We start from the raw sequence: 14,625 nt of genomic DNA on the forward strand, positions 1-14,625 counted from the left end.
CTTATTAGAGATTGGTGCAATGTGGCGGGGTGAGTTATCAGGGATGTTAACTTTTGAACAAACCCCACTATAACCTGCCCCCCCTTCCCCCGTTTAACAAATAGGGGGCTCCATACCTGAAGTCATGAGTCAGATCCTGCAGCTGTGTAATATTATTTATTGAGCTCTGTGCAATTGAGTACTACCTCACCCTGAGTTGACGGGCTAGCTGGCACCTGGCTACAGGTAAGTTGGGTACTCAGATCGCTACACAAGGTAGGTTATACGTATGGTGGATATTTAAACCTACACATTCTCTTTAAAGGCCCACTATGCTTATTACATTTTCTATAAAGAAATTCTTTATTGTATAGTTATCCTTGCTGTAAAAAAACAAGTTGTCCAAGTTATTGTTTGGAAAAGACAAAACAGTATTTGTACCATTTTAGCAATATTTGACTAGCGATTCATTGTAGTTTCTGTAAGATGTGTTTACACTGGGACCCAGCAACAGTTTCAGATTCCACTAATATCTAAAAATGAAAAACCCTGTGCTGAATTCCTAAAGCCACGATTTTACTGGATATTTTATGTGTAAACTTCTCATCGAGCTATGTATATATTTTCCTTTGAAGCAAATTGCATACAGATGTTGTCACTTCTGATGACAATGTAAAAACCAGTGTCTGGTGAAGATCCTAAAATGCCCCCGTCGCCTACACACAGGCAGCGATTTTGTGTGTTGAAGGAAGATTCATGAGCATGCAGCCAATCAAATCACTAGGAAGCAGTGATGTCACTGAGACTCTTTGCGATCTCACTGATGGATAATCTGCATTCTCATGTGCATTGGTTCATCTCACAAACCAGCTGCTTACACTGTGTAGGTGACAAATGCAGTTTAATTAGATAGTACTTCTCTACAAGGCAAATGCAAGTCCTGGGAGAAAATATATTCTTTGAACTGTAAAAAAACTGCACCATACCTGTCTTTAAAAAATCTTCGAAATCCAAAGGCAACCAGCTTAAGAAGAGCCTCAAACACAAAGACGATGGTGAAGACGTAGTTACAGTATTTCAAAGCCTCCTCCAGGGACTAGGAGAGAAGAGGAACACGCAGGGATAAGCCATTTTCACATAAACATGATCCCATCTGCTTTTGTTGAGATTAAACCCTCCCCTGAACCCATGACCCCACTTATAGAAAGGATATCTGTAATCGCACCAGAACTTGTTCTTCTGTTCTCTCCTTGTTTGTTCTCGTCTGGCCAAATACTTAAAAAAAACAGTAAATGAGGCCAATAAATTATGAGAAGCAGATGGATCGGATTGAGTACTTATATAATCCGACAAGAGAGGACTGTATGAGTTATACATCAGGAACATGGTTATACAGGATGGGGGGCCCATAAACCGAACTCCCGAAACTGACATAGCGTTTACTGCCAGGGAATTTGCATTGTGTGGTCTTTATACCAGCGTTCCGAGACGGTTCCGCTGGTCATGTGACACAAGATACATTGAGAATGGAAGGCCGTGCGTTATCTACCCAGTTCTTATAATGCTTTCATTAACTATTTACATATGACAAGATTTGAGATTATATCACTGATAAAAGGAAATAAATTGCTTACTCATATTTTAAATGTTTAGATCTTCCAAGGACAGGTTCATTTTTTTTTTAAACAGCAGGAAATCAGTGTAAAATACTTATTTACCTACAGTTCAGAGTCCTGCAACTGTATAACTGGGATTAGTCGGCTTTCGCGACTGCTCAGATTGGAAGAGTGGCGGGTCACTATGACATCATAACCAAGCGCTACTCTCCCAGCGGAACACTGACAGCCATCAGCTACATATGTAAGAAGCTGGCAACTGCTTCTCCTTTGTATTAGTGCCCCCCCGCAAACTAAATGCGCTTTACTTTAATATTAGATTGTCTATGCATAAATTTCAGAGGAAAACATGGGCAAATACCACTACCGCTTGGTGTGATGAGGGTTGGGTATGTTATTGTGGTTACCAGAAAGCCGACAAGACTTACTGCGACAAGGATTGGCTGATGGGCAATCCTTGATGGGGTAAGTGTTATTGGGTTTGTGGTAGTCGGTGTAATGACTACCACCGCTGTGATGAAACGGGGTGTACAGGATGCATGGAATGTGTTGAAGAACAGGCTTAAATGTAGCAGTGTGCTTGTGTAGTATTTATATTGACTTGCCAATAATCTATTACTATATAGGAAAATTCTGTTTTTTTCCCAGCACTGTGCAAAACTCAGTTCAATCTTTCAGAGCACCAGGTGCTGGTTTTAGAAATGTCCCTCAATATATCTATTTCCAGGCTCTTTCCATGCAATGATGCCTAGAGGCTGGAGTCATGTATAAAACAGACATGGCACTCCAGGTGTTGTGAAACTACAAGTCCCAGCTTGCCATGCCATCTATTGGCTGGGTATCTACAGGCAAAGCATTCTGGGGCTTGTAGTTTCACCTCACCTGGAGAGCCGCTGTTTGGCCAGGCCCGCTGTAGAAGATTAAATATCTATAGAAAGGCTTTCGTTTCGCTAAAAGATTGTGGTTGATTCATCATGAAATTTTGTGGATTGAACCAATAGTCATCAGAACGTAACCTATAAATTCAATTGGGTCAGCCCACAAAATGTCTGCCTCCACCATAGATATATTTTTAATGCACTGCACCATGCGCCCTACAGGAGGGCTAGGTTAGACTTTCACAGGTACCTTGGGCTGGTTGTAGTGTTCCATCGACATGGTAATAACATTGATGCCAATGATGAAGGTGATAAACAGGTCCAGGTAGTGGCTGGTACACAGTGTGTGTATGTACCGCCGAGTCGGGGAGTAGTCTGCGTAGTACGGTCTCCTTTGGGCCTCTGCGTAAGATAAAATGGGAGAGTCGCAAGGAAAAATATTATCAGCGAGATGAGATAAACCATCACCCGTCACAGTGAGACCACAAGAGCACACACAGCGTCATAGGAACTGAGGCTCCTTCTCTAATGCCACATATAGATGCAGAACTTTTACTGGACCACAGCAACCAATCAGAAACTGGCTTTATTGTCTAACTAGCTCCAACAGATAATCTAATTGCTGATTTGTTGTCTTGGATCAATGCAAATTTTCCACCTAATTGCAAAGTTAATATGTGAACTGTGACAGACAGAATCCTACACTCTTAGTACTGGACTAACTAAACAGTCCTGACACCCTGTAAAACCTGAGGCAGGATTATTGTAGTGAAGTAATATAAAACACAAGCGATTAGTGCGGTGGACGCCTCGCTGGCAGGAAAGCGGTTAATGTGCCCAGACAAACAAGCATTCAGGAATTTGGCAAAAGAAGAGAAAAAATATCATGTCCAATCTTAATGCTTCCAGGAGAACATTACCCTCATCCTGTGTCTGTATCTGAAAATAGCTCTGTGAACATACAAGTGTCTCTCCAGAAAAAATGGCCTACGATGGAGAGGGGAGGAAGAAACAGTTAAATGTTTTAACACTGTGCGAGCCTCACATCCAAAGTCACATGGTGCATTCAAAACTATGAATGGGACACCAGCTGCCAAACACAGGCCAGCCTTCATGTATTGTTCGACTGCTAAAAAATGCAGAGACACCGAGTATATTTGTTATGTCTGCGGTGAGCGTACACCAATGCACACCTCGTTCTCCAAGTGCATCCGTGCTTTCTACGACATGAGCGGAACTGTGGTTCCGTGACTGCAAGTCGGCAAAACATCACTTCAAATGTCCCATCTATTTTGATTACTTGGGCAGCTCCCTTAATTCATTATAAATGTTACATTTTTATCCTAAACTATTCCTTAATGGAGTTTCATTTGTATTTTAATTAAGTCATGAGAGTAGAGGATACAGGGATTGGGTTTTTTTTTGCCTTTAAATAACATTGTTTTTTGCACATATATGTGTTTCTATATTAAATGCACCTGGATGGGGAAAAAGATGTCCCATTAAAAGTGTTATCCGAATGCCTATGTTTTACGAGTGTAAAAGTATTGTAAAATAAACCAGGATCCTCACAAGTTCTGCATATAGAAAAGGTACTAAGAGCATTCACAAATATATATGTAAAGTGTTCCAGGAGATTATCTAAAGATATTCCATGGGACCTTTATCTGTAGGCATGTCACACGTCTGCACAGCTACTGAGAGAATTTTGGACACTGTTTGAAGAAGGAGATTTGTAGCCAATAATTCTATGGTTCAAGGGTTCCGTTCATCCTGATTGGCCGATGAATGCGCACACCTGCAGATGTGGTTTTCCTACCTGTGTGATCAAATCCATTTACTACTATTAATTCACTTGGAACTAGCAACATCACTGAGGTAAAAAAAAAATACCTCATGCCACTTAGAAGTGCACTGATAGACTAGAAAATTAGTTGAACCCACACAGTGGTGCCCGGGTCTTATTCACGAAGCGCTAAAGAGTCAAGGCGCAGGGTGACATAATGTTTTTGTTTAGGGCGCGCTCCTCGTAATCTCCATAATCTCCTGCCCCTATACAGAACAGAGCTTCATGATCTTTAAACTCTCACCTGTCAAACATGATTGCAAATAATCTAATGATTTATTCATTATTATTGAAATTGCACTTTTTCAGTAAAAGTTATCCTGATTAATTATCATCCAGACTTTTAACTCCCACGGTGGGCACACCTTCACAACTAGCAAACGGGAACTTTAAAATACATATTTGTGAACGTTACAAGAAGCCTTTTCGTACATGATCCACTTAAATTACGATGGAAGTTTAACTATACAGATAAAATATATTTCTCACATTACGCAGTGGATAACAACACTATTCCCAGGGATTAAAGATCCTCCTATGCTCATTTTAGTTCTATATATGACTAAACATGACTAAAAATATGTATTTGATGCTGCTCAGATATTACTTGAGCATGCCATGCTATTTGGTCATTAAATGAATCTGGACCCTGTATCAGTGACCACACAAGATCTTATTTTTCTTAGTGGAAACGAAGTAACAACACATGAACTCCATCTGTACATCCAGAAACTCACAGTCGTCCTTTGTAGAACACACGTTTAAGGTTTGTAGTTACAGATTATTAGTTGTGTAACCTCCCTAGAGCCCTGGAGAACTCTGTCCAGCCCCAACTACTGCTTGACAGATATATAATGATGTATTTTGCAGATAACTTCAAACTTAGTAACCAGGAATAGGGCTTACAAAGGATTTATTATGATCCTGTTTCCTGCACATCTGCAATTGTTAAAAGAGAACACCGCACTTTGTTTGATATGTGTCCAATTGATAATAAGATGATTGGGACAATACGAGTTACTAACTTTTTTGCTGTGTTCTGGTAGAAATATAAACAGGTATTAAAGATGTCTCTAGTTTGTGTAATGTACAATTTATCCAACCTTCATCAACTGAGTTTTAAAAGATGGAAGTCCGGGCTTATAAGTCCCCCCTCTGTCCTGTACATGACAAACTGGCAGCTAGTTGTGAGTACTATTAGCTTTATACTTTGTTGAAGCTATGTTGCTACACTCTAAACAGGACTGTAGCTGGTTGTTTTTCTACCGTAAGACAGCAAATCAGTTACCAATGTTGATATGTAAATCCACTTATTATCAAATGCGGGACAGAAGTATATAAACCAAATTTTAGATTCTCATTTAATGGAACCTTGTTCCTGAAAATAATTTCTTACACGTCTTGTTAGTCCTCTTTTCCCCCTCATTGGACCACTGCCGTACATATTAATCTTATATTTAAAATCCATGTTAAATATCTTTAAATGATGAAATAACAATATTACTTCATTCCAACACTAATACAGAACCCTAATAAAGAACTCTGATACAGAACCCTAATACAGAACCCTAATACAGAACCCTAATACAGAACCCTAATACAGAACCCTAATACAGAACTCTAATACAGAACCCTAATATAGAACCCTAGTACAGAACCCTAATAAAGAACTTTAATACAGAACCCTAATAAAGAACTCTAATACAGAACCCTAATACAGAACTCTAATAAAGAACCCTAATAAAGAACCCTAATACAGAACCCTGATACAGAACCCTAATACAGAACCCTAGTACAGAACCCTAGTAAATATTCTTGCATTGGAATGGAACACATTTGGTTAGTAAACAAGGCAACAATACAATTTAACGGCAATGCTCACTTGATCTAGTGTTGGGCCAAGGTTACGATACTATCCATTATTCTGCTCACACCTGGAACAATTTATTTGTTTTAAAGTAATCTGATTGGATAGATAGCTAGAGGTATAGGAGAAATCACCTGACTGGGCCGAACACATCTCCCTTATATTCGAATTGATAGATTACAAAATTGTTTATACACCGATCTGTTCATTACGAGTGACGGAATGATCAAGGTCCACACACGATCAAACAATTTGATTGCTGCAAGATGAAACTGTGGGTGGATAAATTATTTGCTGACTTGATTGCTAAAATTGGCTGATTGAGAACAAACAAATCATTCAGTGGGTGAGTCTCTTTAATCCACCTGGTTCTTGTATTTTTCTAGTAAGCAAAGGTAAGTGTTTTTCTTTGCATTTGAAAGCCCGGTTTATGCCTAAGTATTCAGCATCAGACAACCTTGTCCCGATTACACTAGATCACATGATCATCTCACCAAGAACGTGCATCACTCGCCATGCAGAGCAAAAGCACATCATGCAAAGCTTATTACAGGCCGCACGCTCTGCGGGAAACGTTACAGAGGAGGACGGGTCAGAGCAATTCTCAGCGCCTTCTAAACCCCTCATTTACTATTACTTAAATGATAAATTGCATTGTAGTAGTTACTGGTGCATTTGAGTGACAATTAGCAAATTCCTGATTAAAATAATTTCCATCTGCCAGGATAAAGCGTGTAGCCCTTACAGTGTACCCACCTCATACACTCAGTGGAGGCAGCCATTTTGTGAGGGATTAATGACATCACTAAGGCATGAAGCATAATGTCACTGATGCCTCAGTGAGTTCACTAGTAACTAGCAAATTGATAGTCTGCATTTTTATGAATATTGGTTCATCCCACAAAATGTCCGCCTCCGATGTGTGCTAGGATATAGTCAGTCTAAACAAAGCTTGCTGTTTCTATTACCCTATCTATCATGACAAAATAATCATCCCCCCCCCTTGTGTAGTGAATTGTGGTCCCATCCCAGAATGGCACAGCCATGGTTTAAGCACAGAATATAAATCCAAAATACACAGATACCATGAAACAAAACACAGCAACATGACACCACACCCAACACGTCTTTTTGAACTTGACTGAAACTCAACAACGTAAATGATGCAATTTAAATAACGCTAGTGAAGCCCTTCTGTTATATATGAATGTACAGTGTACATGGACCAAATGATCATGATCTATCATCAACGTCCCATTTCTTTACTAATATGTTGTTTTATTTGAACAAGACAGATGTCTATCTTATCTGGCTTCAATATGACGTATAGAGTGTAATGGAATTAACCAGTCAAATAAGCTTTCCATGTGGCTTCCTATAGGCCTGGGGCATACCTCCCAACATTTAGAATCTCGAAAGTGGGACAAAATAAGCCCCACCCACGGTCTGACTAAACTCCACCCACAAATGGGCGGGTGTACTCAAAACACCACCTACTTTCCTGTTAAGCCTCATCCTTTCTGTGGTCCGCAAATCAGAGCGTTGGGAGCTATGCTGCGGTGTCAGACAACAGCCAATAGAATAGCCCTGGACACCCACACCTCCTCAGTGCAGAATATTCTGCTCCCCTGTGTCAGACCCGGACTGTGGCGCTAAAATATAACATTATAGCCCAGCCCCACACTTCCAGCCCATCACTAAGATGGAGAAGTCAGCCGCCGGCGCTCAGTGCCAGGCAAATTTAAAAACACTGAATGAGTGACAACTATGTGACTGGCTGAAAGGGCCGTGCCAGGGTAGGATGAGGGCAGATCATGTGGCACTCACATTCAGGTACATCCTGCTGCTTCCTAGACCCAGCAGGATATCCATTTGCATTTTCAGGGACATACTCCAAAGAATAAAGAATCACGTTGCTCGTTTATTAGGTACTGTTGAGACTTTCCCTTAAATATGCTGTTCCTCTTTGCGTGTCAATTTACAAAAACAACTGTAGCTGGAGAGTGTGCAGAGGAAGGTAATGAAACTATTAAGGGTCATGTAAAACCTCAGGTATCAGGAGACACTGTATCAGATACATATATTTACATTAAGGGGCAGATTGACAGCCGCAAGGTGAGGTCAGAGATCATCTCAATGTCCAGCTGTGCACTTTCCCGGTTAATATGGTATATATGTGTCCACTCACTTCTCCTCACATCTCTATGGGGTACGTGGAAAAATGAGCAGAGATTTTTGTAAAATCAGGTGAATTAGTAGGTGATATATGATCACAGTGTATAAATGTACTAGTAATGACTGCTCCAAAAACAGTCCCTTCAGTGTAGGGCCCCCACAGAAAACACAGGGCCACCTTTGTGGATTACAAAAAGGAGATTTAGGGGTCTATTTAGGGAGAAAACCCATAAATCCAGCCCAAGCTTTAATTTTCGCTAGATTTACGGTTTCTATTTGACCCTGTAGATGGATTCAGAAAAGGTTTGCACATCTTCATAACAAAACAGCTAATACAGGGTTATAGACATTAATTACACACTGTAGTATGTGTTTACCTCTCTTATGGTAAATTGGACTATATTGGGGGTTTGTTGCTTTCCTTTGGATCAACTGAGTTTTTTAAAGATGAAGGAAAGAACTCTATGTACATATTTAAACCTAAAGAACTATGAATCTATATAATTAAATGTATGAATGTATGCATGGGACATTCAATCTATGAATGTCTGCAAAATTGAGCTCAAAATAGAACATAAAAACATCAATACACAGATCAACACCCCTCTCTAAAAGCTATAAAAACTCTCATTGATTCCCTTAAAATACCTAAAGCAAAATGTACAACTTGTAAAATAAGTGGTATTTTCCCTTTTAATTCTCAAGTGTTTGTCCTTTCCTAGAAAAATCCAATACACTTTAGTCATTCTTTCCAAAAATATTTGCTGCAGGAATGACAGAGTCATTAACAGAGAGAAGATTGCCCTCCTTCTCCCACAGTAAAATCTATATCAATCCATCAATTTCCTGCCACCAGTATAAGTTTCCAAACTAGACAGGTTCACATTTAACACGTGTAATATTTCTATAAACTTTGGTGCCCATATTTTTAGACAGTAAAAAGCTTTTTTTTTCGTTTTGTTCTGATCTTAGCTGCCATTTAGAATGGCATTGAAGGATTAATTAGGCACCCCCAAAATATATTGCTGAGCTCTCTTGGGAGAGGAACAGTGCTGGTCCTTACCAATACGAACTTGAATATATCTAGCACAATAAAAATAGTGAGGTATAGGTTCATATTTTGAGGAAAGCATTTAAGCTTGTAACACAAGGTCAAGGGTAATGCAAAAAGAAATGTAACATACGCATTATGAGTTTACTAAATAATATCGTTATATAATTTATATCAGCATCAGAAATTATATCTCAGAGAAGTTGGAGTCCTTGGAAAATGCCCTTCTGCTAGTCCTAACTCTTTCTGCGTTTGTGTAGGAAAACAAGTGGAAGTGGGTTAATAGAATGTTGTATTCTGCAGCAGTCATACTGATAAGGACCCCACTGAGATACAATCTATTGTTTTCCGTGTTGTTTCCTTGAAGTGCGGCTGCAAATCTACTCTCTGGGGACCATGACTGAGTTTAAATGGAATCGGGTGAGGACGTAAAGCCATCTGATGTGGATTACTGTGTTAGGATAAATAAAGGCTTGGGAGATAATGTCATCTAAAAGTGACTACATGGCTGACGATCAATAAAAGCAATGAGGCTAAAATCAGCAGCTAAATAAAATACGGACAGTCTTACAGGTGACCCTCATGTTGTTAATCTCAGGCTTTCTTGACAAGATTTAAATTTTAGGACTTTTTATCCCGATTCTGAAATCAATATGTTGGGCAAATTTTGATAGGATAATGATGACTTCCGATCAATAGTCACCGTCTCTTTGAACTGAATGGACACATTGTACTGGCTCTCCAATGTCGTAACATGGGAGACAATGTACACAAAAACGAAGGGGCTTTTACCATATTGGATAACTAAGCATATATCTAGGGGCAGTACAGTTCAATGGGCAAAATAATTTGATGCACATTTTGGGCCTGATTCATTAAGACGCTCAGCACGAAGCACGTAAATCGGGTATACGCACGTCCGTATTCAACAAGGAGCGGATCTGAAGATACGACTGTTGATGAATATGGGTTTAGGTGCGCTCTTCTCTGATACACAAGACACTGCAGCATACGTCCAATACATATGTGGAATACCTGTAAGCTTGTGAGCAGGGTTCTCTTACCTCCCTGTCTGTATGTATTACCCAGTATTGTCTTATTAATGTTTCTTCCCAATTGTACAGCGCTACGGAATTTTCTGGCGCTATATAAATAAATATTGATGATGATGATGATGGAATATAAGGTCCCGGCAGAACACATAGGATAAAAATGTATTCAATTATTGTCACTTGTTATTAATATAGTCATTAATGACAAAATATTACAAACAAAAACGGTGTATTAAAAGCATTTTTACAGTTGCTGCTGCCTGCAAACACATGTTCTAGCAATGCATACATAGATAGCTGTCATCACTACACCTGACCTGTAGCTACGTCATAAAAACGTGTACCTTTGAGATGTCAAAAGTTTTAAATCGTTAATTGCTGCGTGTGCTCGAGCTTGGCACGCCCTTACTGACTACGTGCATACGTCCAGCACCCTCCCTGGCCCATCCTGAAATCGTAGGCTGTAGTAAGGGTCCTTTGCGCCCGAAGATGAATTGAACGTTGCTGCATTCTCTGGGCATGGTCCGCTCCTGGGCATGTGCAGACTATATGAGTATTACGACACGTAACGGCATTTACGTTCCTTAATGAATCAGGCCCTTAATGTACTTATTTTGCTATTTGGCCTTTGCAGACTGTCTAGTCTTCCTAGTAAAATTAATGAAGGAGGCAATGTGCTAGAAAGTTTGGGCATGTGGGTGCACAATTCTTAATTTAGGTCGTGCTCACTCACAATGCCTATGGTAGGTCAACTATGCAGTTCTGAGTAGGGGGAAGCTGTAAGAAAGTTTTCACAGTATAAAGTGAGGCGCACCTCACCTCCTTGCACCTATGGATGGAACTTTGTGCAGTACAAAATGTGTCTAGAAAAGATCCTCTCAATGGGCCTGATTCATTAAGGATCTTAACTTGAGAAACTTCTTATGTCAGTCTCCTGGACAAAACCATGTTACAATGCAAGGGGTGCAAATTAGCATTCAAATATCAACTTTAAATTTCAGTGTACAAATAAGCTATCAAGTATTTGTGTGCTACATGAAAACACACTCAGTATTTAACTTATGTGCAAAACAGAATACTAATTTGCACCCCTTGCATTGTAACATGGTTTTGTCCAGGAGACTGAAATAAGAAGTTTCTCAAGTTAAGATCCTTAATGAATCAGACCCAATGTCTCCTGGACCATTGTCAGAAGCCTGTCTAATCCTGGAGTCTGCAACATGAAAAACATTTTTATCCTGACTACTTTGAAAGATGGAGAGGAGCCACCAAGAAAAAGAAAGGAAGTTGTTTCATTCACCCATCGGATGATCTGGGATAATCACTTTATTTGGTGCCAGCCTATTTACTAAATGACAATTGTGATCTCTCTCGAAATAATCTTTATACAGATAAAAATATGACAGCGCGGGTTCTCGTGTGTCTTACAAGCCTTTCAGCCACAAAGCAAAAGTAGGGCGTCAGCCAGCTATTGTAAAGCCAACAATGTGGCTCATGAATTTGGAATTAAAAACAAATTATTGTGGTTTTATTTTTAACAAACAATGGTGCTGCTGGCGGCATGGGACGCCTTTCCAAGCCTGCGCTCCACGTTTATCCAGCAGATATACTTGTCTTCTTATAAACAACACTGAAAGGATGAATAATCCTTTGATTGTGGAATATTTTGCAGGGTGTTTTCTTGTCTTAATCTTTCAGTCTAAATTTAGCAATGCACAAATGACAAGCAAAACGTGGATGTCAGACTGAAGATGTAACGGGGTTATATATGGCTGCATTTGAAAATATGGAAGATAAAATATAATTGTGTTCTTTTCTTGCCGATTAGTGTCAGAATGATGAATTGTAATTAAAGGACAACAAAAACTTAGGTTAGGCTGGGTACACACTATACAAAAAAAAGTCCCGATCAGCATGCCGATCCATGTGTGCACGCTGTACACGTGCAATAAGATTTACCGTCAGACCTGTGCTCTTCATCGGCCATAACCATCGGCTGAAAAGATGGTGACTCTGCACACTGCATAGAGATATATTGACACTGCCGGTCCTGAGTGCATACACACTGCAGGATTGGAACAACATTGTTTCATTGATGAACAACATTTTTGTGCTTTGGAACGCTAAATCGTTGCAGCGTACACACTAATGTGATATCGGGCTGAACGGACATTTATTGTTTAAATGGCCCGATAATCATCTGAAAACCCTGTAGTGTGTACCCAGCCTTGCTATTCACAGAATGTAGGCATTCAGGGTGTTTAAGATAAGGGTTAGATTAAGTGTACTGACTGCTTTCCTCTGCACACGAGACTTTCTGTAAGTAACTCTATAGAAGGCACTTTAGAAAACCATTCTGAGGTGTAGATTTGTCAAACCTTCTAAACAGGAAAAGTGGAGGTGTTGCCCACAGCAACCAATCAGATTCTAGCTGTCGTGTTCTAGAATGTATGAGATAAATGATAACTAGAATCTGACTGGTTGCTATGGGCAACACCTCCAAAATTCTTGTTTAGAAGGTCTGATAAATCTACCCACTAGAATCTTTGGAGGACACTAGGATGCGTATGTCTGACATAAGAAAAGTGACTTTGTTAACCTCAGATATCTCCAAAAGACTCAAAGCCACCAGTTGCACAGCTCTGATATAGAATATGTGTATTCTACATAGAATATAACAAGAGACATTTCTGAAAACTGCTGCACAGGTAACTGTGCAAGAAAGGAACTGTAACTCAGAGCAACAAAGACGTTTATTGTTTTCGAAAAATGCCAGGATATGCTGGTTGCTATGGAGATACATCCCCTTTGTACTCCGGATCAGTTATAAATGTCCCGTTGACATATTTCCCCTATTTTTAATATGCAAAAAAATCTGCAGTGGACCTAACAGCAGGGATTACTAGTAAGCCCTGCATACTTCAGCATAACTCTGAAAGTAGTTTGTTACTTATCCGAGAGGCTGCTCTCTGTGCATATTAATTTCTCTCATTTAGACGGGATAGTCCGGTTGTCCCATGGATCTCAAAGTTGGGTTGTACTGGTGACCCAAGCCCCTGTCACTGATACGCGAAGCAGTGAAGGCAGTGTTAGGAGGGGAGGGAGGTAAGGGACGGTTTGCGCTTCAGAAGCGCTAGGCAATCCCCACTTTTACATATCCACGCCCCTTTGTGAAATGGGCACACCCCCTCTTGTCATAGCCGCGCCCCTTCCACCTTCTGTACAGACTCAAGGACCAACAATGTGGGGCGGCATGCATTTTAGGCTCTGCATGGCTCTCTGTGTTTATTGTCCGCTTTTAAAACTCTTACAGACAGAATACTGTGGTGTGTATAAGAAATAGATTCTCCCTTATCTCAAATATCCCTGGTTCTAATAAGCACCTGAATGTTAGTAGTAATTTTGGGGTATATTTAAGAAATAACAGTAGTGCACTATCATGCACTTACCGTGTAAATTAGTCCACGATGTCTCCTACTCAAATTTATTAAAGGTGCATCGCAGCAGATATCATGGATATCTGCTGCTTTGCACTCCTTATCGTTTTTGCGAGCAGTCACCATACAACAGTATGGTGACTGCTCTGGCCGCAATCTAACAAGTCCCGAAAAAAACTTTTTTTTCGGGAACTTGTTAGAACTTGCTGAAGCTGGCGTACATTATCAGAATTGAAGAAATCCAATGCTGTCAGCTCTGCTCCGAAGAGCAGAGCTGGACAGCGCATGTGTGGAGGGATCACATGATCCCTCCCTGTCAATCAGCGCTCTCTCTGCAACGATAGTTACAGAGACAGAGCGGGGATCTTTGTGCGCATGTGTAGTTCTTGGAACTGGACATGCGCAATTGAAGAATGAAAAGAACGAGGAGAAGACCCGGAGACATCGCTTCCGAAGAGGGGGGTAAGTATGTTTTTTTACATCACAGAAACAGCAGTTTTTCAGAACTGCTGTTTCTGTGCAGGGCTGTACATAAATGTGAGAAATAGTTCAATCCTTATCATTGCGATAAGGATTGAAAACTACTTTTCACTTTATGTGAATATTGATAAATGTGCCCCTTTATCACATAGGCAACATAATTTGAGGTCTGCTGTTTCTTTAAGGCAAAATACAGTTTACAGCAGCATCAGACTTATCAGTAAGCGCTTCAATGATGCCTTAG

At 40.1% G+C, this 14,625-nt stretch overlaps 1 protein-coding gene across 1 annotated transcript in view; it reads right to left on the bottom strand.

The window, feature by feature from the left end:
* The window catches only part of CACNA1H (calcium voltage-gated channel subunit alpha1 H), a 384,050-nt gene that overhangs the window by 29,647 nt on the left and 339,778 nt on the right, over positions 1 to 14,625 (bottom strand). The window contains 2 exon segments of the mRNA XM_075179258.1: positions 966 to 1,075; positions 2,724 to 2,875. Coding sequence (XP_075035359.1) covers positions 966 to 1,075; positions 2,724 to 2,875 — 262 coding nt within the window.

This window comes from Mixophyes fleayi, chromosome 7 (genome assembly GCF_038048845.1).
Source record: "Mixophyes fleayi isolate aMixFle1 chromosome 7, aMixFle1.hap1, whole genome shotgun sequence".
NCBI classification, from domain to species: Eukaryota; Metazoa; Chordata; class Amphibia; order Anura; family Limnodynastidae; genus Mixophyes; species Mixophyes fleayi.